Below are 27,927 nucleotides of genomic sequence, written 5' to 3'. Positions count from 1 at the left end.
TAGTTGTGCCATTATTGTTTACCATCACATTTTAACATACAATAATACGAGATATACATACTTTTTGCTTTCCTTGTCATCACTTTTTTGTTTTCTATTACGTTTTTATGTTTGATAACAAATTCAAGAAGTTCGCATTCTTCTTTGATGAAATTGGTGGTTCGTCGCCTTTTCTCAGTCTCCATTTCCAAATTTTAATTTTAAGGTTAGAACAGGTCAGAATATCGTCAAAATACCTAATACTAGGTTTTTTGACCACATAGAGCTGTCAATTTAACATAATAGACCAAAAAATCCCTAGATTCCTTGGTTATCTCAAAGATTTCTTAACTATGAGATAAATGGAGGTGGTAGTACGCACGACCCTGTTATCTACGAGATAAACTGTATCTTATAGATAGCTTAACTGACAGATAGCATTGGTAGCTTTTTAATGAAAACCCCCGTTTTTTAACATATCACTTAGTTTTAAAGATATCATTTTTTTAAATTACTCATTTTTTACTCTACTAAACTTTTTTCGATTCAATTGTCAAAAATTTAATTTTTCATAAATAATTATCAAATTATCACCAAGCAAAAAAACATCGTTTTAAAATATCTTTTAGTTCTTGAGATATTAATTTTTAAACAGAAAATCAAAACCAAACAATTTGTGCCAATTAAATTTTTATTAATGATCATGTGCACCAACATCGAAACGTTTCGTGTATTTTATAAATCTAAAAAGAATTAAAACCTTGATTACTTTGCAAATTGAGTTGTTTCATCTTGTATCTTTGCTTGAAATTTTGATTTTTAAAATAATCGTCAAAAATCGAATTTTTAACGCATCGATAAGAAATTTTTAGAATTAATACAATGAAGTGTGAGCTTTTTAATGAAAAGAACCGTTTCTGAAAATATCATTTAGTTCTTAAGATATAATTTTTTTAAATTACCCATTTTTTGCTGTAAGCATTTATCACGATTCAACATTAAAAAAAATCACAAAAAATTGAATTCTTTATGAATCGTTACGAAATTATCAGTACTTATAAAGAAAAGTATGAGCTTTTCAATAAAGAAACCCCCGTTTTAAAATATCGTTTGGTTTTTGAGATATTACTTTGCAAATTGAGTTGTTTCATCTTGTATCTTTGATTGAAATTTTGATTTTTAAAAAATCGTCAAAAATCGAATTTTTAACGAATTGATAAGAAATTTTCAAAATCGATACAATGAAGTGTGAGCTTTTTAATGAAAAGAACCGTTTTTGAAAATATCATTTAGTTCTTAAGATATAATCTTTTTAAATTACCCATTTTTTGCTGTAAGCATTTATCACGATTCAACATTAAAAAAAATCACAAAAAATTGAATTCTTTATGAATCGTTACGAAATTATCAGTACTTATAAAGAAAAGTATAAGCTTTTCAATAAAGAAACCCCTGTTTTAAAATATCGTTTGGTTTTTGAGATATTACTTTGCAAATTGAGTTGTTTCATCTTGTATCTTTGTTTGAAATGTTGATTTTTAAAAAATCGTCAAAAATCGAATCTTTAACGCATTGATAAGAAATTTTCAAAACTGATACAATGAAGTGTGAGCTTTTTAATGAAAAGAATCGTTTTTGAAAATATCATTTAGTTCTTAAGATATAATTTTTTTAAATTACTCATTTTTGCTGTAAAGATTTATCACGATTCAACATTAAAAAAATCACAAAAAATTGAATTCTTTATGAATCGTTACGAAATTATCAGTACTTATAAAGAAAAGTATGAGCTTTTCAATAAAGAAACCCCCGTTTTAAAATATCGTTTGGTTTTTGAGATATTACTATGCAAATTGAGTTGTTTCATCTTGTATCTTTGTTTGAAATTTTGATTTTTAAAAAAATCGTCAAAAATCGAATTTTTAACGCATTGATAAGAAATTTTCAGAATTAATACAATAAAGTATGAGCTTTTTAATGAAAACCCCCGTTTTTTAAAATATCACTTAGTTTTAAAGATATCATTTTTTTTAATTACTCATTTTTTACTCTACTAAACTTTTTTCGATTCAATTGTCAAAAATTTAATTTTTCATAAATAATTATCAAATTATCACCACATATAAAGCAAAAAAACATCGTTTTAAAATATCTTTAGTTCTTGAGATATTAATTTTTAAATAGAAAATCAAAACCAAACAATTTGTGCCAATTAAATTTTTATTAATGATCATGTGCACCAACATCGAAACGTTTCGTGCATTTTATAAATCTAAAAAGAATTAAAACCTTGATCTCGGATATAATTTACTACTCTTCCTCGAAAGATTCTCATTTTTCGACTTCTTCACCATTTTTGTTACGTTTTGCGGGGCGACTTCTTGAACCGTAATAACTTTTGCACCTTTTCGATACTTATACCACCAATACTCAAACGCCAAAGTGATACAAGCCAACCCAATCCCGACGAAAATCACTATAAAAACACCCCCGATGTTTTGAATGCTAATTCCATCGGATTGATCATCTAATTTATCGCATTTCATCGCTTTGGGGTTATTCGTCCACCACTTTTCTTTTAATCGCTCCAATTGGCGACGATTTAATAGTTGAAGAATTCTTAAAAAAAATTAATAAACATCGAATTGGTCTAAAAAGGATTTTTTAATTACGCCGTGTTAAATTGGTCTTTTAACGGAGATCCTTGTTGAACCGCAATCGCATACGGTTTCCTAGAAAACTCTTCCCCAACCATTTGAAGATCGCAATTAGTTAGCTCCAAATATCGAATATCAGTGGCATCCCCAAGAAAAGCAAACCCTTCGCTAGAAGACCTAGATTCTCGCACTCTCTCCACGGCTTCATCCAACGTATTCGGTAATCCAGCTTCTTTCATTGCTTGCCACATTTTGGTGTATTTATCACTTACAGGGTAATCCCAAACAGCTAACTGAGCTCGCTCAACATCCGAAAGGCTATCATTTAAACTCATATCTTTCCAAATGCTACATAAAAACATAATCACCAAAACATTTTAATCAAAGAAAAATATTTACTCATAAAATTTAGCTTCGATATTAGCCATCCTATCGAAATAAGTCATCGAAGACGTCCCATTTAAAGGTGCATATTGGATTTTGTACTGTTTAGAGAGATCATCTAAAGATTCGACGGGAGTATCCAATCTTGAAACGGTTAAAAACGCGGCTAAATTAGCAGTGTATGAAGCGATTATGATAAAACCGAAAAGCCACCAAGTTGCTGCTACCAATCGCCCCGAAAGATTCTTCGGCGCTTCGCCACCGCCTTGAGGCGTTAAAGACGTCATGCAAAACCAAAGGCACTCTTTTAAATTAAATTCGCGCTTTTCTTCGTCGTCTTTGTATTTCTCACGGTTGTTTTGGTAACTGTATGGACTCCAACGATCAAAAACCCACATTAAAAAGCTTGTAAAAAAATACGCAGCTAAAATACACAACCAAACATCATTTTCTAAAACGGTTAAGAACTTGAATAGGGACGTTGGAGTCGTGGGGAGTTTCATTAAAATAGTAATTCCGACTAAATCGTAATAAGGAACTGTAAAATCGATTACGTTTTCTCTTTCAGCCATAACGGACATCGATCCTAACCCGATATCGGCTCGTTTCTCCACTAATTCTTTAACAACCCCGTTCCAATTACCCTTTATGTCCATATTTCCAAATTTTCCATCGGGAGCTACATATATTTCATAATCAAATTTTAAAATAGTCGCGATATCATTGATTAAGTCGATACAATAACCGGAATATCCTTTTGGAGAATCCGGATCTTCAATTATAAAAGGAGCTTGCTAAAAGAACTCTAACTTCATTAAAGAAATTATTAAAAAAGTTATCTTACAATTACGGTTGAAATACGATAAACTATATCAGCTGTGTAATTCTGCATAACTTGCGCGTCTATTAACGATAAATTATTATTAAATCCAGCTTTCCACGAACCTAATAAAACCGATTTATCCGAAGAGCCACTTCGAACACCCACCGATGATAACTGCATGCTAAACTCCATAAAACTATGCCCATTTTGAGACAAAGTAATCAATCCATAAGTCGGGGATTCAGTTGAGTCTTTATAAAAAAAGCTTTTTATATTCATATCGGGCCTTTCAGGCGAATTTTTTCCATCGAAATCATCGCAAGTAATAAAACTCAAGTCGGAAGGCCAAGAACCAGAGTTAATCATGTTTCTTAAACAAGAAAAAAATGTAATATTTATAAAATTAATAAAAATTAGTGATGGAACGAATAGTGATTATTGCGATATTTGAATAAAAATGAAATTAATAAGAAAGCTGATAAGATGTGTCAACTTATTTGGATCTAAGATACAAAATGAACTTTTTTTAATTTAACTAACGAAGCAACTCTAAAAAGAGGATGTTATCAATGAAAACTTCAAATATTGTTTTCTCAAAAACTAAAAGTTATTTTTCAAAACGGGTTGGTTCATTGGAAAGAGGACACTTTTATTAACACTTTAGGAAATTTTCGTACTCATATTCCAAGAAATCGATTTTATACGAATTTTTAAAACTTAATCGGGGATAACTGCAAAATTCGCAAAAATAGTCGATCATTTTAAAAATTTATTTCTCAAAAACTAAAAGCAATTTTTCAAAACGGCTTTTTGCATTAAAAAGAGGATACTTTAATTAATAATTGGTGATATTTCCACAAGGATCCTTCAAGAAATTAATTTTACAGCGAATTTTGAAAGTTATCGATGAGAATTGCAACATCGAAAATTTTATCAAAACTTCAAATATTGTTTTCTGCAAAACTAAAAGTTATTTTTCAAAACGGGTTGGTTCATTGGAAAGAAGACACTTTTATTAATACTTTGGGATATTTTTATACTCATATTCCAAAAAATCGATTTTATACGAATTTTTAAAACTTAATCGGCGAAAATTGCAAAATTCGCAAAAATAGTCGATCATTTCAAAAATTTATTTCTCAAAAACTAAAAGCGATTTTTCAAAACGGCTTTTTGCATTGAAAAGAGGATACTTTAATTAATAATTGGTGATATTTCCACAAGGTTCCTTCAAGGAATTAATTTTATAGCGAATTTTGAAAGTTATCGATGAAAATTGCAACATCGAAAATTTTATCAAAACTTCAAATATTGTTTTCTCAAAAACTAAAAGTTATTTTTCAAAACGGGTTGGTTCATTGGAAAGAGGACACTTTTATTAATACTTTGGGATATTTTTATACTCATATTCCAAAAAATCGATTTTATACGAATTTTTAAAACTTAATCGGCGAAAATTGCAATTTTCGAAAAAATTGTCGATCACTTCAAACATTTATTTCTCAAGAACTGAAAGTGATTTTTCAAAACGGCTTTTTGCATTAAAAAGAGGATACTTTAATTAATAATTGGTGATATTTCCACAAGGATCCTTCCAGAAATTAATTTTACAGCGAATTTTGAAAGTTATCGATGAAAATTGCAACATCGAAAATTTTATCAAAACTTCAAATATTGTTTTCTCAAAAACTAAAAGTTATTTTTCAAAACGGATTGGTTCATTGGAAAGAGGACACTTTTATTAACATTTTGGGAAATTTTCGTACTCATATTCCAAAAAATCGATTTTATATGAATTTTTAAAACTTAATTGGCGAAATTTGCAAAATTTGAAAAAATTGTCGATCATTTCAAAAATTTATTTCTCAAAAACTAAAAGTTATTTGTCAAAACGGGTTTGTTCATTGGAAAGAGGACACTTTTATTAACATTTTGGGAAATTTTCTTACTCATATTCCAAAAAATCGATTTTATACGAATTTTTAAAACTTAATCGGTGATAACTGCAAAATTCGCAAAAATAGTCGATCATTTCAAAAATTTATTTCTCAAAAACTAAAAGCGATTTTTCAAAACGGCTTTTAGCATTAAAAAGAGGATACTTTAATTAATAATTGGTGATATTTCCACAAGGTTCCTTCAAGAAATTAATTTTATAGCGAATTTTGAAAGTTATCGATGAAAATTGCAACATCGAAAATTGACAAACCTGATATAAACAAAGTTGTATTCAATGAAAAAGTCCTATTGGGGTTCAACTTGATTATTATCTGCACTGTTCAACACCTAAAAGAGATACTAATTCCTGTGAATGGTGGAGTACTATTTGTTAACTATCCGTTCCACCACTAATAAAAATATATTTACTTAATTGCTAAAAAACTTTGTAGCGCCAAATCAAAATAAAAAAAGGCGGTTATTTCCGGCTCGGAAGTTAATTGATAAGAAGTTTTAATAATCCCCAATCGATCTTGATATTTCGGATCCAACGTTGGTTTCGCGAATATGATCGTAGCGTTTCTACAATTACATTTTAAATCGCCTTTATCTTGAGTAATCGCATGCCAGGCAAACTTTCTGTTGAAATAATTAATCGCATCGGCGGCATCTAAAACTTTTTTGATGTTAACCAATCGAGCCAACACGAAATAATTAACGATATCTAATTTTCTTAAATTTTGTAATTGATCTTTTAACGTGGAAACATCTTGAATACGCGCGATTATGTGCCGAGTTGGAACGTTTTGAAGGAGCGATTTATATTTATGATCCATTACGAAAGAATTATCGAACAAAATCGCCGCGTTTGAAATGTTTTGATTAATTACAATCGTTCGGATTATTTCGGGGATCATGTCAGTTGGTGGCATTATTTGAATTAAATACTCTTCTTGTTTTTCATCTAACGATCGCCATAGACGGGAATCACCTTCTTGGCCGTACGAACCGGAAATTGTTGGGATTTGTAAAGCTTTTGAGAAAGATTTTACGGTTTCAGATGCGATCCCTGTCATTGTTGTATCTAAGACGAAATGAGGGATGGATTTTTCATCTAACATGGTTTGATAAGTTTTGCACACTAAAAAATAATAATAATAATAAATTTGGTTTAATTTTTTTTAAGATTTACAAAGATCTAATAGTCCTTTTGAATCGGTTCGATTTCCTGTTACTTTCCTCAAATCAACTTTCACTCCCAATTTGGTGTTTCTTTTTATGTAATCCATCGCGACTTCTATTGATTTATCAGCTACATCGTTGTCTTCTTCGTTTACATAAACTTTCAAGAAAATATTTCCTTAATTTTAAGTGATAACATTCTTCGTAATACTTACTAACATTTAAATTTTGAGTCGTTTGAGCTTCAATTATGTTAAAACAACCTAAAAGTATCATTAAAAAAATAAAAAAATAATATTTAAACATTCTTCTTTTGAAATTTTTCTTGATCGAGTAAAGTTAACCGGAACTGGGTCAATCAGTTATCTGTCTGGCGTGAAATGAACTTTTGTTGCCATGTGAAGTTACAATGTATACATGAACATGTTCAATTATTGACCATTTATTTGCTTGATGACCCATGATGTTTATTTTTATAGTTTTTATAAAAGAAAAAGAAATGAATTATGTTGGAATCACGATTTAATGAATTATAATTTGTTTACACGTGTTTACGATTTAATGCTACAACAATTTTTAGAATTATCCGTGCTAAAGTCTTAATAATTGAATCATTTTGTAGGCATCCCGATGATGACCATGAAAATACAGCGAAATCAGTAAAGATAAAACACTTCAGAAGTGCAAAAGAACATAAGGTTATTTATTTATGATAGAATCTGATATGAAAATTAGCAACATCTCAAATTTGTCAAAATTACTATAAATTTTAATAACTCATCCAGATTGTATTTATTCGAACTAAGTGATGATTTATATGTCAAATTAAAGCTTGAAATCTCCTTTTTAATTTGATATAAGAATCGTGTCTTAGTTCGTATAAATTCGTTAGTTATAAAGTTTTTAAAGTTGTGGTGATTTTCAATTAAATACAAATATGTTAAAATCTAACCGAAAATTAAATCATTTATCCAAACCGCATTTATTCGAACAAAGTGATGATTTACACGTCAAATTAAAGCTTAAAGTCTCCTTTTTAATTTGATATAAGAATCGTGTCTTAGTTCATATAAATTCGTTAGTTATAAACTTTTTAAAGTTGTGGTGATTTTCAACTAATCAAACTAATAAAATTAAATCATTCATACAGATTGTATTTATTCGAACAAAGTGATGATTTATACGTCAAATTAAAGCTTAAAGTCCCCTTTTTAATTTGATATAAGAATCGTGTCTTTGTTCATATAACTTCGTTAGTTATAAACTTTTGAAAGTTGTGGCGATTTTCAACTAAGTACAGATATGTCAAAATCTAACCGAAAATTAAATCATTCATCTAAGCCGTATTTATTCGAATTGAGTGATGATTTATGTGTCAAATTAAAGCTTAAAGTCTCCTTTTTAATTTGATATAAGAATCGTGTCTTAGTTTATATAAATTCGTTAGTTATAAACTTTTTAAAGTTGTGGTGATTTTCAACTAATCAAACTAATAAAATTAAATCATTCATACAGATCGTATTTATTCGAACAAAGTGATGATTTATACGTCAAATTAAAGCTTAAAGTCCCCTTTTTAATTTGATATAAGAATCGTGCCTTAGTTCGTATAACTTCGTTAGTTATAAACTTTTTAAAGTTGTGGTGATTTTCAACTAATCAATCTAATAAAATTAAATCATTCATTCAGATCGTATTTATTCGAACAAAGTGATGATTTATACGTCAAATTAAAGCTTAAAGTCTCCTTTTTAATTTGATATAAGAATCGCGTCTTAGTTCATATAACTTCGTTAGTTATAAACTTTTTAAAGTTGTGGTGATTTTCAACTAATCAATCTAATAAAATTAAATCATTCATTCAGATCGTATTTATTCGAACAATGTGATGATTTATACGTCAAATTAAAGCTTAAAGTCTCCTTTTTAATTTAATATAAGAATCATGTCTTAGTTCATGTAAATTCGTTAGTTATAAACTTTTTAAGGTTGTGGCGATTTTCAACTAAGTACAAATATGTCAAAATCTAACCGAAAATTAAATCATTCATCCAAACCGTATTTATTCGAATTGAGTGATGATTTATACGTCAAATTAAAGCTTAAAGTCTCCTTTTTAATTTGATATAAGAATCGTGTCTTAGTTCATATAAATTCGTTAGATATAAACTTTTTAAAGTTGTGGTGATTTTCAACTAATCAATCTAATAAAATTAAATCATTCATTCAGATCGTATTTATTCGAACAAAGTGATGATTTATACGTCAAATTAAAGCTTAAAGTCTCCTTTTTAATTTAATAAAAGAATCATGTCTTAGTTCATATAAATTCGTTAGTTATAAACTTTTTAAGGTTGTGGTGATTTTCAACTAAGTACAAATATGTCAAAATCTAACCGAAAATTAAATCATTCATCTAAACTGTATTTATTCGAATTGAGTGATGATTTATGTGTCAAATTAAAGCTTAAAGTCTCCTTTTTAATTTGGTATAAGAATCGTGTCTTTGTTCATATAACTTCGTTAGTTATAAACTTTTGAAAGTTGTGGTGATTTTCAACTAAGTGCAGATATGTCAAAATCTAACCGAAAATTAAATCATTCATCTAAGCCGTATTTATTCGAATTGAGTGTTGATTTATACGTCAAATTAAAGCTTAAAGTCTCCTTTCTAATTTGATATAAGAATCGTGTCTTTGTTCATATAACTTCGTTAGTTATAAACTTTTGAAAGTTGTGGTGATTTTCAATTAAGTACAAATGTTAAAATCTAACCGAAAATGAAATCATTCATCCAAACCGTATTTATTCAAATTAAGTGATGATTTATACGTCAAATTAAAGCTTAAAGTCCCCTTTTTACTTTGATATAAGAATCGTGTCTTAGTTCGTATAAATTCATTAGTTATAAAGTTTTTAAAGTTGTGGTGATTTTCAACTAAATACAAATATGTCAAAATCTAACCGAAAATTAAATCGTTCATCCAAATCGTATTTATTCGAATTGAGTGATGATTTATGTGTCAAATTAAAGCTTAAAGTCCCCTTTTTAATTTGATATAAGAATCGTGTCTTAGTTCATATAAATTCGTTAGTTATAAACTTTTGAAAGTCACGTATTTTGGTCAATGTGAATTAATAAAATTCAAAAGGAAGTAAAATAGAATCAATCTGAAATTAATTATTTATTCAAAAATGGTAAACATAAAAAAAATGTATCAAAAGGATGTCTCTCTACATTATATGCTAATTAAGTAACAAAAAAATTATTCTAAAACAACTGGGAGATTTTAAATTCCAAAAAGATATTAACAATCAATAAATTTCATGAAAATTATTATTTAAAAACATGTTACACCAATAAATTTTTAATCCCCATGGACCAAACTATTGGTTGATCGGTTAAAACAACAACATTTTCTTCTTTTGTTGAATAAGTATTCGATGTACTTACTAAATAACCAAACTCCAATGGAGAATTATCTAAAATATGAAACAAAATAGACAATAAATAAATAAAACTTTCATTTCCATTCAATCCAGAACAAAACAGGTTTTTCTTAATACATAAAACTATAAAAAGACTGATTTAAATCCACATCAAATCAAATTAACTGTGTTTCTTTGATTCATCTCAATCAAAATGGTTATAAAATGTGAGTATCTTACCCAAATTCCACTTTAACCCACTGGTAGTTAAAAAAGTTTTATTTCCCACTGGAATTAAGGCACACCACTCTTGTGATTTCTTCAAATTACTTGGAATTTGAATCCGATGTTGCCCAACACTTAGCAACCATGTAATACTGTTGGTAACGATTAAAATTCGAATTTCAGGCCATCGCCGATTGATTTTATAAAGCGTATTCACATTACCCAAAACTTGATCGAAACGTCCACAAACACTGTTAAAAGCTACAACATATTCGATCTGAATTGGATCTAGATAAAAAGCGATTTAAAAAAATCAACATACATCTAAATTCAGTTTGCACGAAATTGATTTTAATTCTAAAATAGCTTTTGTAAAATCGGTTTCTTCTTGATCATAGGTATTAATGATTATTGTTGATGATTCTTTGAAAGCTTCTAAAGTTTCCGGTTTTATTGAATCCATATCGCCAGTTATTAAATCGATATTTTTAATTGTGTTTTGATGTAAATCGTTTTGTTTTAGCCAATCTAACCATTTATCTGTTCCACCATCAACGGTGATTCGAATTAAAGCTGAATTAATGTAAATTAAAACTACGTTGTTGAATTAATATATAAAATTACCTTTATTCCATAAATTTAGCACCTGCTCAGTGTTAAAAATCAATGTTATAGGTGTATTTAACACTAAAACCGCATATTTATCATTTTCACCCGGTGACAATAATAAATTACACGGATCCCAATTACTTTCATCTATTCCATCCATTTTACACCGAAATTTTTTTTGATTATAAATGATTTGTCCTTTTGAGACTTTTAACTTAACCTAAATAGGTCATTTTTGATAACAAACGTCAAATACACGTGTTCGAAGTTAATGCCATCTATGGGGAAATACAAGTTTTAAATTTTTGTTGATTAAGTAGGATGTATTTGTTAAATTAATTTGGTAATAAAACATACCAAATAATAATTTTTAATGTAAATTAAAAATGATTAGTTAGAATTAATTGAGTTAATTTATGTTGAGTTAGAAAATAAAGTTATTTTTAATTTATTTTAAGTTGTATGGTAGCGTCATCTTTTTGTGAATGACGTAACCAAGATTTGAATTAAAAAAAATTAATTTTGGCGAAATTAAAGTATTAAAAATGAAAATTTCAAGGTAACTCAATTATAAAATGATTTTGATTGCGAGCGATTAAAAAACTATTAAAAACCTTGCAATCGTTTCGAGAAAACCACTCATTTGCGACAAATCCTGAAAAAAGTGCACGTTTTTCGGCTTAGCGACAACAACATCGCACAAAAAGCGACATTCATCGTTATCCGTGCTTTCTATTTCCTTTATATAACTCTTGTTACTTTTTTAAAAAAGTAAATTTTTAACACGGTCTTGAATTATCAAACTCTCATTTACTTTTTTATCAACAATTATTGTTGAGTACCAGTGCTGTTTCGGTCTAATAACGTTTTAAAGTCTAATCAGCCAGTTAACGTTTTATTTCGTCGCATTTAGTCGCGACCGGCGTTATTACTCAGTTAATAAAACCCCTCTTAACAAGTGAGTATAATTTAAATTATAATTATTACTGTTTTAAATTGGAACGAACATGAAACCCACTTTTTAGCATATCCACTCGAGATAAGAACTTGATTGGATTTATTGTTTATTATTATATCGTCTGCTCTATTTCTTGATAAAATAAACATAAATGTGTCGATAACGAAACGATTACGAAATATTTGTTGTTTAAGTGGTCAACTTAAGTTTATTATTAGTTAGTAGTTTCATGTTAGTCTTGCCAAGTTGTAGTTATTCAACTTGCAAAATCTAAATTTATCATTTCTACGTTTTAAAAAGGTGAGTTATTACTATTTTATCTTTTGAAGCACCGAAATATGTAAATTATTTACGATATTTATAATACACATCGTATTTCTTATAAGTTAAGTATGTAGAAGCCGAGTAAAACATTCATTTGTATTTTCAAAGTATATTTTCCGTTAACGAACAAAAAATATCGCTTTAAATAAAAAGGTCGCTTGAAATTGCTTTGTTTTAGTTGTAACTTGAATCTTATTAAAGTTATAATAGCTCATTTTAAATTTCAAGGTAAGTTTAAAGTTTTACGAATTAAATTAATTCGAGTTTTTTTTAATGAAGTGGTTATTTTGGTTATGATAATAAAAGTATTTGATAATTTTTGTATATATTAAGATAAAGAACTTGTAGACGTAAACATTTGTCACAAAATCTTCATTCTTCATAAAACTAAGAGTCATGGCCTAAATTCAAGTTGTAATTAAAGATCCACTTAATCTTTATTGCGCGGTATTTATAGTCGGCCCTACAAATATCACTTAAAGACTCTTCTACACTTTGTTTGTTCCGAAACGCAACATTTATTAGAGATAAATTAATAAAAATTTTGTGTTATCAGAGTTTTGCTCTTCCATTAGCAGTATTTAGTTTTCTATGGGGAGGATCTAATCTTTTACCAGCAGTATCTAGTTTTATTCTATTAGTATGTAGTGTTCTGGTAGCAGTAGGTGGTTTTTTCAGTTGTTTTATATTTTTCCTTTAATTACTGAACCCAAATCATCGGCTTAATGTTCCATTAGCAGTTTTTAGCATCAGATTATCTTCCACCAACACTATCTAATCTTCTGTTAACAGTATCTAGCCTTCTACGATCAATCTGTAGTTTTCTGCCGGAAATATTAAATGTTCTGGAAGCAGTAGGTTGGCACCTATTAGCAGTATTTTATCATTCATTAGTAATATGTTGTCTTGTGCCACCAAATTTAGTTTCGTATTGACGCTCCTTGGGCAGAGCTACTTTAGGGCATCATTTTGGTCACCTTGGATCAAAAACGTAATCGTTAATCTTTGCAATGAATCGATGATAACATAAAGCCCGTGCAACCCAACCCATCCAAACCCTACCCAACCTCAAAACAAGATAACTGAAATCTGTTAAGATGTTATAAATCGATATGCAATTTTATTATTTACATTTACCGGTAAATATGCACATTTCCCTAAATACCATTATCTTTTCAATGATTAATCGAACTGGAGAATCTGAGCATATCACAAAAAAACTTATAGAACAAAAGTTGTAGCAAATAATATTGTTAACAATATTGCTTTCTTGTACTTTTGCTCTCAGATGCGTAGATATCGAGAAAAATACAAAAATATGATAATTTGACGAATTTCTTGTTTTTTCGAGGTGTTACTTACCCTGAGGAATCTAAGCATGTTGCAAAAAAACCTTTAGAACAAGAGTTGTAGCAATTTTAATTCTTAACAATATTGCTCTGTTAGACTTTTGCTCTCAGACGTATAGATATCGAGAAAAATACCCAAACATGTAAATTTGACGAATTTGTTGTTTTTTCAGGTTGTTGATGGTTACACTTGGGAATCTGAGCATATAACAAAAAAACTTTTACAACAAAAGTTGTAGCAAATTTTATTGTTAACAATATTGCTCTTTTACACTTCTGCTCTCAAACGTATAGATATCGAGAAAAATAGGAAAATATATAAATTTGACGAATTTGTTGTTTTTCAAGTTGTTGATGGTGACACTGGGAAATCTGAGCATATCACAAAAAAACTTTTAGAACAAAAGTTGTAGCAATTTTAATTCTTAACAATATTGCTCTTTTACACTTTTACTATAAAACGTATAGATCTTAAGAAAAATACCCAAATATGTAAATTTGACGAATTTGTTGCTTTTTCAAGTTGTTGATGGTTACACTGGGGAATCTAAGCATGTCATAAAAAAACTTTTAGAACAAAACTTGTAGCAAATTTTATTCTTAACAATATTGCTCTATTGCTCTTTCAATCTTAGACGCATAGATATTGATAAAAATGCGAAAATATGATAATTTGACGAATTTCTTATTTTTTCGAGGTGTTATTTACCCTGAGGAATCTAAGCATGTTGCAAAAAAACCTTTAGAACAAGAGTTGTAGCAATTTTAATTCTTAACAATATTGCTCTGTTAGACTTTTGCTCTCAGAGGTATAGATATCGAGAAAAATACCCAAACATGTAAATTTGACGAATTTGTTGTTTTTTCAGGTTGTTGATGGTTACACTGGGGAATCTGAGCATATCACAAAAAAACTTTTAGAACAAAAGTTGTAGCAAAGTTTATTGTTAACAATATTGCTCTTTTACACTTCTGCTCTCAAACGTATAGATATCGAGAAAAATAGGAAAATATATAAATTTGACGAATTTGTTGTTTTTCAAGTTGTTGATGGTTACACTTGGGAATCTAAGCATATTACAAAAAAACTTTTAGAACAAAAGTTGTAGCAAATTTTATTGTTAACAATATTGCTCTTTTACACTTCTGCTTTCAAACGTATAGATATCGAGAAAAATAGGAAAATATATAAATTTGACGAATTTGTTGTTTTTCAAGTTGTTGATGGTGACACTGGGGAATCTGAGCATATCACAAAAAAACTTTTAGAACAAAAGTTGTAGCAATTTTAATTCTTAACAATATTGCTCTCTTACACTTTTACTATAAAACGTATAGATCTTAAGAAAAATACCCAAATATGTAAATTTGACGAATTTGTTGCTTTTTCAAGTTGTTGATGGTTACACTGGGGAATCTAAGCATGTCATAAAAAAACTTTTAGAACAAAAGTTGTAGCAATCTTTATTGCGCGGTATTTATAGTCGGCCCTACAAATATCACTTAAAGACTCTTCTACACTTTGTTTGTTTCGAAACGCAACATTTATTAGAGATAAAATAATAAAAATTTTGTGTTATCAGAGTTTTGCTCTTCCATTAGCAGTGCTTAGTTTTCTATGGGGAGGATCTCATCTTTTACCAGCAGTATCTAGTTTTATTCTATTAGTATATAGTGTTCTGGTAGCAGTAGATGGTTTTGTTTTATATTTTTCCTTTAATTACTGAACCCAAATCATCAGCTTAATGTTCCATTAGCAGTTTTTCGCATCAGATTATCTTCCACCAACACTATCTAATCTTCTGTTAACAGTATCTAGCCTTCTAGGAGCATTCTGTAGTTTTCTGCCGGAAATATTAAATGTTCTGGAAGCAGTAGGTTGGCACCTATTAGCAGTATTTTATCATTCATTAGTAATATGTTGTCTTGTGCCACCAAATTTAGTTACGTAGTGACTCTCCTTGGGCAGAGCTACTTTAGGGCATCATTTTGGTCACTTTGGATCAAAAACGTAATCGTTAATCTTTGCAATGAATCGATGATAACATAAAGCCCGTGCAACCCAACCCATCAAAACCCTACCCAACCTCAAAACAAGATAACTGAACTCTGTTAAGATGTTATAAATCGATATGCAATTTTATTATTTACATTTACCGGTAAATATGCACATTTCCCTAAATACCATTATCTTTTCAATGTGTAGTTAATCAGCTTAGAAGTAGAAAATATCGATTATAAAGAACTTTTAAGAAAATAATTTGTAATCGTAATTTAGTTAAATAGTTTAATCAATTTTCAAAGAATGTAAACAATTACGTTTTATGTATATGGAAAATTTTACCGAGAATTATGTCACAAATTTCTCTTTATTTTTATTCTTTTATCTTTTTTATTAAACCAAGTAAATGGAAATCGCAGAACAATTCGATATGAAAACCGACAAGTTACGTGATTCAATTAACAGCAAAAACAACCGCCAATAAAATTAACCCAAATAGTTTTTTAACAATTTCATTAATAAATATTACATGTTGCGGTTCTTTTAAATTAAAAAAAAAACCAAATACTTAAACCAAATTCAATTTACCATTCTTCCATTGTATTTGTAATTTCTATTGTTCTAGTTTTCTTTTTGACTTTATTTTTTATTTTCTAGTCATGCCGGAAATAACCTTGAAGAACATCAAGGAATTAATCCAGCCTTCGATAGGCGAAGATTTCGAAATAATCGAAAATAATCAAAAATTATTAACGGCCCCCGGCGAACATTACGGAAGTATAATGCTGGCTGTTGATTTAACAATAAAAAAAATTAAATCCGAAACGAAAGAATCGTTAAATTTGGTTGCAAAAATGATTCCAGCTAGCGACATGTTGAGGGATTTTTTCGATGTACAAGTAACGTTTAAAAAGGAAATAAGTGCTTATTTAGATGCAATTCCCGCATTAATTTCGTTCCAAAAAGAATGCGGAGTTTCTGAAGATAAAATTTTAGATATTTTCCCAAAATGTTATGGTGCGCGAATTAATTTAAATAATAATAATGGGGCTGTTAATGACGATGCAGCTATTATCTTAGAAAATTTAAAAATACAAGGATTTGTTACTGGGGATAGATTTGTTGGGTTAAATCTTGAAGAAGCTGAATTCATTGTGCAAGATTTAGCAAGATTTCATGCTGTTCCAATCGCTATGCAAGTTTTAAATAAAGACCAATTCAACAAAAAAGTACTTCCTTGTACCGTTAAAAACGGCTGTTTCGATAAAGTCCCAGAAGAAGTTGGGAAAGCTTTTTATAATAGTTTATTTGATGGTGTTAAACAAGTACCTGAATTATTACCACTACAAAGCAAAATCGAAAAATTAGTTGAAGAAGGTCTTCAAGACCTAATTAATCGATTACCAGTTAATCCTCTTTTTGGAACAATTGTTCATTCAGATTATTGGTTAAGTAACACAATGTTACTTCACGACATAAATGGAAAACCAATTAAAAATAAAATCGTCGACCTACAAATCATGAACTATGGATCATGCTTAAGAGATTTGGTTTTTTTCTTATTCACCAGCGTTGTTAATGAAGCCTTAGATGAAAATTACGAGAAATTAATCAATTTATATTTTAAATCGTTCATGGCAAACTTAAAAGATTACCATTTGCCAAACATTAACGAATACACCTACGAAGAATTCATTAAAGAGATGGATTTTATCGGCCCCAAAGAATTTTATCACTGTGGGTTTATGTTAAAACCGATTATGACAGAAAAAGGCAAAGTGGAGAGCTTCGAAAATTTCCAATCGAGCGATTGGTGTAGAACCGATTTGTTGGGGGAAGCACATAAAAGAAAATTAAAGAGTCTCGTTTTTTCTTATCAAAAAAGGGGGTGGTTATAATTTTAATTAATTATGATTAAAATATTTTAATATTTTAAGTTTAGATTTAGAGAGAAATTGTTATTTTGCACGGTTTTGTTCATTCCCACTTTAAAAAGTAATTTATTATGTTGTATAATTAAACTAAAAAAAAGTATGAAATAAAATTTGCATTCCTAGAATTTTAATTTAACTTTTTTTTTTCACTCAAGGTCGGACGAGTCTAAAAGTTGTTGATGGTGACACTGGGGAATCTGAGCATATCACAAAAAAACTTTTTGAACAAGAGTTGTAGCAATTTTAATTCTTAACAATATTGCTCTTTTACACTTTTACTATAAAGCGTATAGATCTCAAGAAAAATACCCAAATATGTAAATTTGACGAATTTGTTGCTCTTTCAAGTTGTTGATGGTTACACTGGGGAATCTAAGCATGTCATAAAAAGCTTTTAGAACAAAACTTGTAGCAAATTTTATTCTTAACAATATTGCTCTATTGCTCTTTCAATCTTAGACGCATAGATATTGATAAAAATGCGAAAATATGATAATTTGACGAATATCTTATTTTTTCGAGGTGTTACTTACCCTGAGGAATCTGAGCATGTTGCAAAAAAACTTTTAGAACAAAAGTTGTAGCAAATTTTATTGTTAACAATATTGCTCTTTTACACTTCAGCTCTCAAACGTATAGATATCGAGAAAAATAGGAAAATATATGAATTTGACGAATTTGTTGTTTTTCAAGTTGTTGATGGTTACACTTGGGAATCTGAGCATATCACAAAAAAACTTTTAGAACAAAAGTTGTAGCAAATTTTATTGTTAACAATATTGCTTTCTTATACTTTTGCTCTCAGATGCGTAGATATCGAGAAAAATATAAAAATATGATAATTTGACGAATTTCTTGTTTTTTCGAGGTGTTACTCACCCTGAGGAATCTGAGCATGTTGCAAAAAAAACTTTTAGAACAAGAGTTGTAGCAATTTTAATTCTTAACAATATTGTTCTGTTACACTTTTGCTCTCAAACGTATAGATATCGAGAAAAATACCCAAATATGTATATTTGACGAATTTGTTGTTTTTTCAGGTTGTTGATGGTTACACTTGGGAATCTAAGCATGTTACAAAAAAACTTTTAGAACAAAAGTTGTAGCAAATTTTATTGTTAACAATATTGCCCTTTTACACTTCTGCTCTCAAACGTATAGATATCGAGAAAAATAGGAAAATATATAAATTTGACGAATTTGTTGTTTTTCAAGTTGTTGATGATGACACTGGGGAATTTGAGCATATCACAAAAAAACTTTTAGGACAAAAGTTGTAGCAAATTTTATTGTTAACAATAATGCTTTCTTATACTTTTGCTCTCAGATGCGTAGATATCGAGAAAAATACAAAAATATGATAATTTGACGAATTTCTTGTTTTTTCGAGGTGTTACTTACCCTGAGGAATCTAAGCATGTTGCAAAAAAACCTTTAGAACAAGAGTTGTAGCAATTTTAATTCTTAACAATATTGTTCTGTTACACTTTTGCTCGCAGACGTATAGATATCGAGAAAAATACCCAAATATGTAAATTTGACGAATTTGTTGTTTTTTCAGGTTGTTGATGGTTACACTTGGGAATCTGAGCATATTACAAAAAAACTATTTGAACAAAAGTTGTAGCAATTTTAATTCTTAACAATATTGCTCTTTTACACTTTTGCTCTCAAACGTATAGATATCGAGAAAAATAGGAAAATATACAAATTTGACGAATTTGTTGTTTTTCAAGTTGTTGATGGTTGCACTTGGGAATCTAAGCATATAACAAAAAAACTTTTAGAACAAAAGTTGTAGCAAATTTTATTGTTAACAATATTGCTTTCTTGTACTTTTGCTCTCAGATGCGTAGATATCGAGAAAAATACAAAAATATGATAATTTGACGAATTTCTTGTTTTTTCGAGGTGTTACTTACCCTGAGGAATCTAAGCATGTTGCAAAAAAACCTTTAGAACAAGAGTTGTAGCAATTTTAATTCTTAACAATATTGCTCTGTTAGACTTTTGCTCTCAGAGGTATAGATATCGAGAAAAATACCCAAATATGTAAATTTGACGAATTTGTTGTTTTTTCAGGTTGTTGATGGTTACACTGGGGAATCTGAGCATATCACAAAAAAACTTTTAGAACAAAAGTTGTAGCAAATTTTATTGTTAACAATATTGCTCTTTTACACTTCTCCTCTCAAACGTATAGATATCGAGAAAAATAGGAAAATATACAAATTTGACGAATTTGTTGTTTTTCAAGTTGTTGATGGTTACACTTGGGAATCTAAGCATATAACAAAAAAACTTTTAGAACAAAAGTTGTAGCAAATTTTATTGTTAACAATATTGCTTTCTTGTACTTTTGCTCTCAGATGCGTAGATATCGAGAAAAATACAAAAATATGATAATTTGACGAATTTCTTGTTTTTTCGAGGTGTTACTTACCCTGAGGAATCTAAGCATGTTGCAAAAAAACCTTTAGAACAAGAGTTGTAGCAATTTTAATTCTTAACAATATTGTTCTGTTACACTTTTGCTCTCAGACGTATAGATATCGAGAAAAATACCCAAATATGTAAATTTGACGAATTTGTTGTTTTTTCAGGTTGTTGATGGTTACACTTGGGAATCTGAGCATATTACAAAAAAACTTTTAGAACAAAAGTTGTAGCAAATTTTATTGTTAACAATATTGCTCTTTTACACTTCAGCTCTCAAACGTATAGATATCGAGAAAAATAGGAAAATATATGAATTTGACGAATTTGTTGTTTTTCAAGTTGTTGATGGTTACACTTGGGAATCTGAGCATATCACAAAAAAACTTTTAGAACAAAAGTTGTAGCAAATTTTATTGTTAACAATATTGCTTTCTTATACTTTTGCTCTCAGATGCGTAGATATCGAGAAAAATATAAGAATATGATAATTTGACGAATTTCTTGTTTTTTCGAGGTGTTACTCACCCTGAGGAATCTGAGCATGTTGCAAAAAAAACTTTTAGAACAAGAGTTGTAGCAATTTTAATTCTTAACAATATTGTTCTGTTACACTTTTGCTCTCAAACGTATAGATATCGAGAAAAATACCCAAATATGTATATTTGACGAATTTGTTGTTTTTTCAGGTTGTTGATGGTTACACTTGGGAATCTAAGCATGTTACAAAAAAACTTTTAGAACAAAAGTTGTAGCAAATTTTATTGTTAACAATATTGCTCTTTTACACTTCTGCTCTCAAACGTATAGATATCGAGAAAAATAGGAAAATATATAAATTTGACGAATTTATTGTTTTTCAAGTTGTTGATGATGACACTGGGGAATTTGAGCATATCACAAAAAAACTTTTAGGACAAAAGTTGTAGCAAATTTTATTGTTAACAATAATGCTTTCTTATACTTTTGCTCTCAGATGCGTAGATATCGAGAAAAATACAAAAATATGATAATTTGACGAATTTCTTGTTTTTTCGAGGTGTTACTTACCCTGAGGAATCTAAGCATGTTGCAAAAAAACCTTTAGAACAAGAGTTGTAGCAATTTTAATTCTTAACAATATTGTTCTGTTACACTTTTGCTCGCAGACGTATAGATATCGAGAAAAATACCCAAATATGTAAATTTGACGAATTTGTTGTTTTTTCAGGTTGTTGATGGTTACACTTGGGAATCTGAGCATATTACAAAAAAACTATTTGAACAAAAGTTGTAGCAATTTTAATTCTTAACAATATTGCTCTTTTACACTTTTGCTCTCAAACGTATAGATATCGAGAAAAATAGGAAAATATACAAATTTGACGAATTTGTTGTTTTTCAAGTTGTTGATGGTTGCACTTGGGAATCTAAGCATATAACAAAAAAACTTTTAGAACAAAAGTTGTAGCAAATTTTATTGTTAACAATATTGCTTTCTTGTACTTTTGCTCTCAGATGCGTAGATATCGAGAAAAATACAAAAATATGATAATTTGACGAATTTCTTGTTTTTTCGAGGTGTTACTTACCCTGAGGAATCTAAGCATGTTGCAAAAAAACCTTTAGAACAAGAGTTGTAGCAATTTTAATTCTTAACAATATTGCTCTGTTAGACTTTTGCTCTCAGAGGTATAGATATCGAGAAAAATACCCAAATATGTAAATTTGACGAATTTGTTGTTTTTTCAGGTTGTTGATGGTTACACTGGGGAATCTGAGCATATCACAAAAAAACTTTTAGAACAAAAGTTGTAGCAAATTTTATTGTTAACAATATTGCTCTTTTACACTTCTCCTCTCAAACGTATAGATATCGAGAAAAATAGGAAAATATACAAATTTGACGAATTTGTTGTTTTTCAAGTTGTTGATGGTTACACTTGGGAATCTAAGCATATAACAAAAAAACTTTTAGAACAAAAGTTGTAGCAAATTTTATTATTAACAATATTGCTTTCTTGTACTTTTGCTCTCAGATGCGTAGATATCGAGAAAAATACAAAAATATGATAATTTGACGAATTTCTTGTTTTTTCGAGGTGTTACTTATCCTGAGGAATCTGAGCATGTTGCAAAAAAAACCTTTAGAACAAGAGTTGTAGCAATTTTAATTCTTAACAATATTGTTCTGTTTCACTTTTGCTCGCAGACGTATAGATATCGAGAAAAATACCCAAATATGTAAATTTGACGAATTTGTTGTTTTTTCAGGTTGTTGATGGTTACACTGGGGTATCTGAGCATATTACAAAAAAACTTTTAGAACAAAAGTTGTAGCAAATTTTATTGTTAACAATATTGCTCTTTTACACTTCTGCTCTCAAACGTATAGATATCGAGAAAAATAGGAAAATATATAAATTTGACGAATTTGTTGTTTTTCAAGTTGTTGATGGTTACACTTGAGAATCTGAGCATATTACAAAAAGACTTTTAGAACAAAAGTTGTAGCAAATTTTATTGTTAACAATATTGCTTTCTTGTACTTTTGCTCTCAGATGCGTAGATATCGAGAAAAATACAAAAATATGTAAATTTAACGAATTCGTTGTTTTTTCAAGTTATTTATAATTAATTATTTTTTTATTTACGTCAATACTATGATTAATGTGTGTTTTAAATTTTCAATGAATAAATTGGAAGGGTCAATTTTACAATTCACAAATAAACCGGAAACGCGTAGTTTGAATCCTTTTGTAACCCCATCGCATATTTTATTAAATAATCGTCTTAAACTAAAGAGATTGGATATCAGAATGAAAAAACGGTTATTTCTTTGGTACACTGCAACCGAAGAAGACACAACATTCGTTTTAATGTAAAAAATAAAAATGGAAAATGAAATCAAAAATGTATTTCTTATTGTGCTTTTTTCTTATTTAATAACTTTTCAGGTGAGAATTAATTAATATTTATGTAATTTTTATTTCTTTTTTAAATTTTATGTAATAGAATGTTGCTGGAATTAAGAGACGAAGTATAGATTTAATCTCAGCTCATAGTTTGATTTCCGATTCGAGATTACCAAGAGAAACTGCACCGAATAGCTACGTGATAAAACTACAACCATACATTGAAGAAGGATATTTTATTGGTCAGGTTCAAATTAATGTTTCTTGGGAAGAGGAATCCGATAAAATCACTCTTCACGCTGACAAAAACCTTGTTATTTCCGAAAAAGTTACTGTTGTTCAAACTTCACCATCAGATGAATCGTAAAATTAAAAATTTTAATTTGTCTCAAATAATCGAAGTTTCTATTTTTAGGGATAAATCTTTATCGTTAGCTTTCGATAAAGTTCCAATAAAAGTAATTAAGGTTGAATTAGAACCAAAGAAACCCATGATCATTCTTCATTTGGAGAAATCTTTAAATCGGGGTGCTCAAGCGGAAGTTAAAATTCCATTTAATGGGACAATCGATAAAAACGAAGCTTTATTTCGGGATGAATACATCGATTCGGATGAAGGTGTTAAGAAGTGGTATATCGCATCAAAATTTCGACCGAATTTAGCTAGAAAAGTTTTTCCTTGTTATGACGAACCTTCTTATAAAACTCCAATTTCAATCAGTGTGGCTAGAACTAAAGATATGATCACTTTATCGAATATGCCGGTTTTAATGAGCGAAGAGAAGTAATTTAATTATTTGTTTTTTATTTTTATTTTTCTTTGTTTCTTTAAATCAGAAAAGATCAACCTGGTTGGCATTGGGATCATTTCCAACCATCTCCTCCGATGTCCACCTTTACTTTAGCATTTATCGTTTCGGAATTTCATTATTTGGAACGGAACACAACGGAAGAAATCGATATGGGTATTAAAGTTTGGGGGAGACCTGATTATTTGGGAAGTTTGAAAGATGTTGTGCTGAAAACTGTGAAGTCGATGCAAGTTCTTCGGGAATTTTGGGGCACCGCCTATCCATTACCGAAAATTGATTGTGTCGCTTTACCCAATTTTTCAACGAACAAACCGGGGGATAATTGGGGATTACTTTTTTTTAAGTAAGCTTAATTTAGAGATAATTTTAACGATTAATTAATTTTGTTGTAGAGAAAGTGATTTAGACAACAAAAAGCTTTCTTATGTATCTCAAGAACTCGCTTATCAATGGCTCGGTTCTTTGGCAACTCCATTTTGGTGGAACGATGCCCACATCAACTACGCTTTAAACCGATATGTAACCGCTTACACAACGTTAAAATTAAACTACAAAAACGAATCGTTTAATAATTGGCCCATGACAATGTTATACTCAATTTACTACGAATTTAGTAAACGATATCCCCATTGGAAAAACACCGCCATAAAACAAGACTCGGTCTCGGCTAAAACCGAGATGATCTTTCGAATGTTAAATTACACCTTGGGTGAGTCAACTTTCGTGCGTGGATTACAAAGATTTATGGCCACCCGACAATTTGGGACGTTTTTTGGCGACGATATTTGGACCGCATTAACTGAAAGAGCCATCTCTGATAACGCACTAACCGAAGATATGTCCGTAAATAACATAGCGGCTTCTTGGATAACCAAGGACCGACTCCCCGTGGTGAACGCAACGCGATTATACGACACAAATTCGGTTGTGTTAACCCAAAAAGTTTATCTAAGAGAACGACCACACGATTTACCAGATCAAGATAAATTGTTATGGTGGATTCCCATCGTTTTAGTTCGAGAAGATCGATTAGATTTCCAAAATTCCACCCCGATTACATGGATGAAAAACGAAAGAAAAGTAATTGTTGATAACATGCCCGATAACCACCAATTTATTATCGTCAACCCAGAAGAAATCGGCCCATTTCCGGTCAATTACGACGGTGATAATTGGAATATGATCTCAAGATTTTTATTAAACAACGAAAATCGTATTAAAATCCCAGTTAATACTCGCGCTAAATTACTTCATGATGCTTGGAATTTAGCTTATGCGGGAGATTTAGGTTTCGGAACGGCCTTAAATATGACACTTTTTTTAAGATTTGAACGGGAGTATTTAGCTTGGGACCCCATTTTTACAATGATCGATCATATTGGAAGACATATCGATAGTTCCGAAGTTCATAAAAAATTCCAAGGATATATTCGCCACTTATTAACTCCTTTATACCAAGAACTCGGCCCTAAACCAAAGAAAGGTGAACTCGACGGAAAAACCCATTTAAGAAGGTACTCGGAAGTGTTTTTGTGTCAAGCTGGTTATAAACCGTGTGTTATAGAAGCACAAAAACAATATCATAAATGGATGAAAGCTGCGAATCCGGACGAAGGAAATATGTAAGTTATTATTACTAAAATTAAAAAAATAATAATTTATTTTAGTTTGGCCGATGAATATATTTGTCCCGTGTTTAAATACGGCACAAACGAAGAATGGGAATTTGGTTTACAAAGAATAATAAATTTCCCACCCTCCCGAATGAAAAATGAACGAACTTATTTATTAAAAACTTTGGCCGGATGTCCAATTGACTCCTATAAAATCGAGCGACTCCTAAACGTTACCGTTTTGGAAGAAAACGGAAACTTTACCGATACAGATATTAATTTAATATTTAGCATGCTTACTGGAGGTGCAAGCGGTTACACAACTTTATTTAACTTTTTAGAAAAAAATTGGGACGTAATTAAAATTAAGTACGAATCGAAAACTATTTTTTTTTCATTTGTAATTCTATTTTTTCGTAGATTCGAAAAGAAACCGCTTTTATGGAATAGTTTGGTAACATCGGCTACCACAGTTTTTAAAACGCAAGAAGGTTTAGATATGGTTTCCGGTTTATACGTGGAAAGACAAGGTGAATTTGGCACCGCGGAATTCGTTGTTGAGAGAGCTTTAAAAAATATTAAAGAAGAAACGAAATGGAGCGACGAAAATCTGCCTGTTATTGAAAAATGGCTTGATAATTATTTAAAGGAGAATAATGTAGATTTAAATGTTCCATCTTCTTAAATCATCAAAATTAAAAGATTTATTTTAAAAAGATAAGGAACGTAATATTACTTTATGTAGATTATTATAATAATTATTATTAAAACCATGAAATTGATTACATTGTTGTTATATACATTAGCTCAGTGGTGTCCATAACGTCGATCGCGATCTTTTTATACATAAAACCTTAGTAATGGGCGATAAAGACAAGATCTATAAAAAGATTTTTATTTATAAGCTCTAAATCGATTAAACATCAAAATTGTTGATTTTCGAAAATTAACTCAATCATAACTCAAAAACTAAAAGCGATGGAGAAAAACTTTTTATACATAAAACCTTAGTAATGGGCCATAAAGACTAAATCCACAACAAGATTGAACCCAATTATTACTATTTTTTATTTATAAGCTCTAAACCGATTAAACATCAAAATTGTTGATTTTCGAAAATTAACTCAATCATAACTCAAAAACTAAAAGCGATGGAGAAAAACTTTTTATACATAAAACCTTAGTAATGGACCATAAAGACTAAATCCACACCAAAATTGAACCCAATTATTACTATTTTTTATTTATAAGCTCTAAATCGATTAAACATCAAAATTATTGATTTTCGAAAATTAACTCAATCATAACTCAAAAACTAAAAGCGATGGAGAAAAACTTTTTATACATAAAACCTTGGTAATGGGCCATACAGACTAAATCCACAACAAGATTGCACCCAATTATTACTATTTTTTATTTATAAGCTCTAAATCGATTAAACATCAAAATTGTTGATTTTCGAAAATTAACTCAATCATAACTCAAAAACTAAAAGCGATGGAGAAAAACTTTTTATACATAAAACCTTAGTAATGGGCCATAAAGACTAGATCCATAACAAGATTGAACTCAATTATTACCATTTTTTATTTATAATCTCTAAATCGATTAAACTTCAAAATTATTGATTTTCGAAAATTAACTCAATCATAACTCAAAAACTAAAAGCGATGGAGAAAAACTTTTTATACATAAAACCTTACTAATGGACCATAAAGACTAAATCCATAAAAAGATTGAACCCAATTATTACCATTTTTTATTTATAAGCTCTAAATCGATTAAACTTCAAAAGTGTTGATTTTCAAAAATAAACTCAATCATTATTCAACAACTAAAAGCGATGGGGAAAAACTTTTTATACATAAAACCGTAGTAATGAGCCATAAAGACTAGATCCATAAAAAGATTGAACCCAATTATTACCATTTTTTATTTATAAGCTCTAAATCGATTAAACATCAAAATTGTTGATTTTCGAAAATTAACTCAATCATAACTCAAAAACTAAAAGCGATGGAGAAAAACTTTTTATACATAAAACCTTAGTAATGGGCCATAAAGACTAGATCCATAACAAGATTGAACCCAATTATTACCATTTTTTATTTATAAGCCCTAAATCGATTAAACATCAAAATTGTTGATTTTCGAAAATTAACTCAATCATAACTCAAAAACTAAAAGCGACGGAGAAAAACTTTTTATACCTAAAACCTTAGTAATGGACCATAAAGACAAGATCCATAAAAAGATTGAACCCAATTATTACTATTTTTTATTTATAAGCTCTAAATCGATTAAACATCAAAATTATTGATTTTCGAAAATTAACTCAATCATAACTCAAAAACTAAAAGCGATGGAGAAAAACTTTTT

General features: G+C 29.4%; 4 protein-coding genes across 6 annotated transcripts; 2 read left to right on the top strand and 2 right to left on the bottom strand.

Annotated features, from left to right (window-relative positions):
• Positions 1–2,237: 2,237 nt before the first annotated feature.
• LOC111413690 (ionotropic receptor 25a) lies at positions 2,238–7,301 on the bottom strand. Its single transcript, XM_071199474.1, has 7 exons — positions 7,179–7,301; positions 6,974–7,123; positions 6,211–6,922; positions 3,865–4,213; positions 3,036–3,814; positions 2,652–2,984; positions 2,238–2,598 (listed from the first exon to the last, which is right to left on the bottom strand). The coding sequence occupies exons 1-7, from the start codon at positions 7,267–7,269 to the stop codon at positions 2,262–2,264; spliced, it is 2,751 nt and encodes a 916-aa protein (XP_071055575.1). The 5' UTR covers positions 7,270–7,301; the 3' UTR covers positions 2,238–2,261.
• A 2,834-nt stretch (positions 7,302–10,135) lies between these two features.
• LOC111413689 (thiamine pyrophosphokinase 1) lies at positions 10,136–11,481 on the bottom strand. The gene is made up of 4 exons (XM_023044733.2): positions 11,242–11,481; positions 10,940–11,190; positions 10,633–10,894; positions 10,136–10,446 (listed from the first exon to the last, which is right to left on the bottom strand). Exons 1-4 carry the CDS (start codon positions 11,384–11,386, stop codon positions 10,316–10,318), a joined length of 789 nt encoding a protein of 262 aa, XP_022900501.2. The 5' UTR covers positions 11,387–11,481; the 3' UTR covers positions 10,136–10,315.
• Positions 11,482–11,930: 449 nt separating this feature from the next.
• Positions 11,931–17,924, top strand: LOC111413722 (uncharacterized). Of its 3 annotated transcripts, none has more exons than XM_023044793.2 (2): positions 11,931–12,184; positions 16,517–17,924. In XM_023044793.2, the coding sequence occupies exon 2, from the start codon at positions 16,519–16,521 to the stop codon at positions 17,755–17,757; it is 1,239 nt and encodes a 412-aa protein (XP_022900561.2). In that variant the 5' UTR covers positions 11,931–12,184; positions 16,517–16,518; the 3' UTR covers positions 17,758–17,924. The 3 variants fall into 3 exon arrangements, with proteins under 3 accessions (XP_022900561.2, XP_022900560.2, XP_022900562.2); XM_023044792.2 differs by lacking the exon at positions 11,931–12,184 and adding an exon at positions 12,263–12,484; XM_023044794.2 differs by lacking the exon at positions 11,931–12,184 and adding an exon at positions 12,632–12,736.
• Positions 17,925–23,045: 5,121 nt separating this feature from the next.
• Positions 23,046–26,330, top strand: LOC111413685 (aminopeptidase N). Its single transcript, XM_023044729.2, has 7 exons — positions 23,046–23,165; positions 23,224–23,486; positions 23,539–23,907; positions 23,961–24,278; positions 24,328–25,557; positions 25,603–25,917; positions 25,969–26,330. Exons 1-7 carry the CDS (start codon positions 23,103–23,105, stop codon positions 26,231–26,233), a joined length of 2,823 nt encoding a protein of 940 aa, XP_022900497.2. The 5' UTR covers positions 23,046–23,102; the 3' UTR covers positions 26,234–26,330.
• The last annotated feature ends 1,597 nt before the right edge of the window (positions 26,331–27,927 follow it).

The sequence above is a fragment of the Onthophagus taurus genome, chromosome 10, assembly GCF_036711975.1.
Source record: "Onthophagus taurus isolate NC chromosome 10, IU_Otau_3.0, whole genome shotgun sequence".
In the NCBI taxonomy this organism is placed as follows: domain Eukaryota; kingdom Metazoa; phylum Arthropoda; class Insecta; order Coleoptera; family Scarabaeidae; genus Onthophagus; species Onthophagus taurus.
This window is presented reverse-complemented; position numbering and strand designations above follow the sequence as displayed.

Coding starts and splice junctions, on each gene's coding strand:
- LOC111413690 (XM_071199474.1), bottom strand. CDS start 7,269: ATGTTTAAATATTATTTTTTTATTTTTTTAATGATACTTTTAGGTTGT. Junction 7,124..7,178: donor GACTCAAAATTTAAATGTTA/GTAAGTATTACG, acceptor TTTTCTTGAAAG/TTTATGTAAACGAAGAAGAC. Junction 2,599..2,651: donor AAAGACCAATTTAACACGGC/GTAATTAAAAAA, acceptor ATTTTTTTTAAG/AATTCTTCAACTATTAAATC.
- LOC111413685 (XM_023044729.2), top strand. CDS start 23,103: ATGGAAAATGAAATCAAAAATGTATTTCTTATTGTGCTTTTTTCTTAT. Junction 23,487..23,538: donor ACTTCACCATCAGATGAATC/GTAAAATTAAAA, acceptor TTCTATTTTTAG/GGATAAATCTTTATCGTTAG. Junction 24,279..24,327: donor TGGGGATTACTTTTTTTTAA/GTAAGCTTAATT, acceptor ATTTTGTTGTAG/AGAAAGTGATTTAGACAACA.
- LOC111413689 (XM_023044733.2), bottom strand. CDS start 11,386: ATGGATGGAATAGATGAAAGTAATTGGGATCCGTGTAATTTATTATTG. Junction 10,895..10,939: donor CGTGCAAACTGAATTTAGAT/GTATGTTGATTT, acceptor GATCCAATTCAG/ATCGAATATGTTGTAGCTTT. Junction 10,447..10,632: donor TGGGTTAAAGTGGAATTTGG/GTAAGATACTCA, acceptor TTCATATTTTAG/ATAATTCTCCATTGGAGTTT.
- LOC111413722 (XM_023044793.2), top strand. CDS start 16,519: ATGCCGGAAATAACCTTGAAGAACATCAAGGAATTAATCCAGCCTTCG.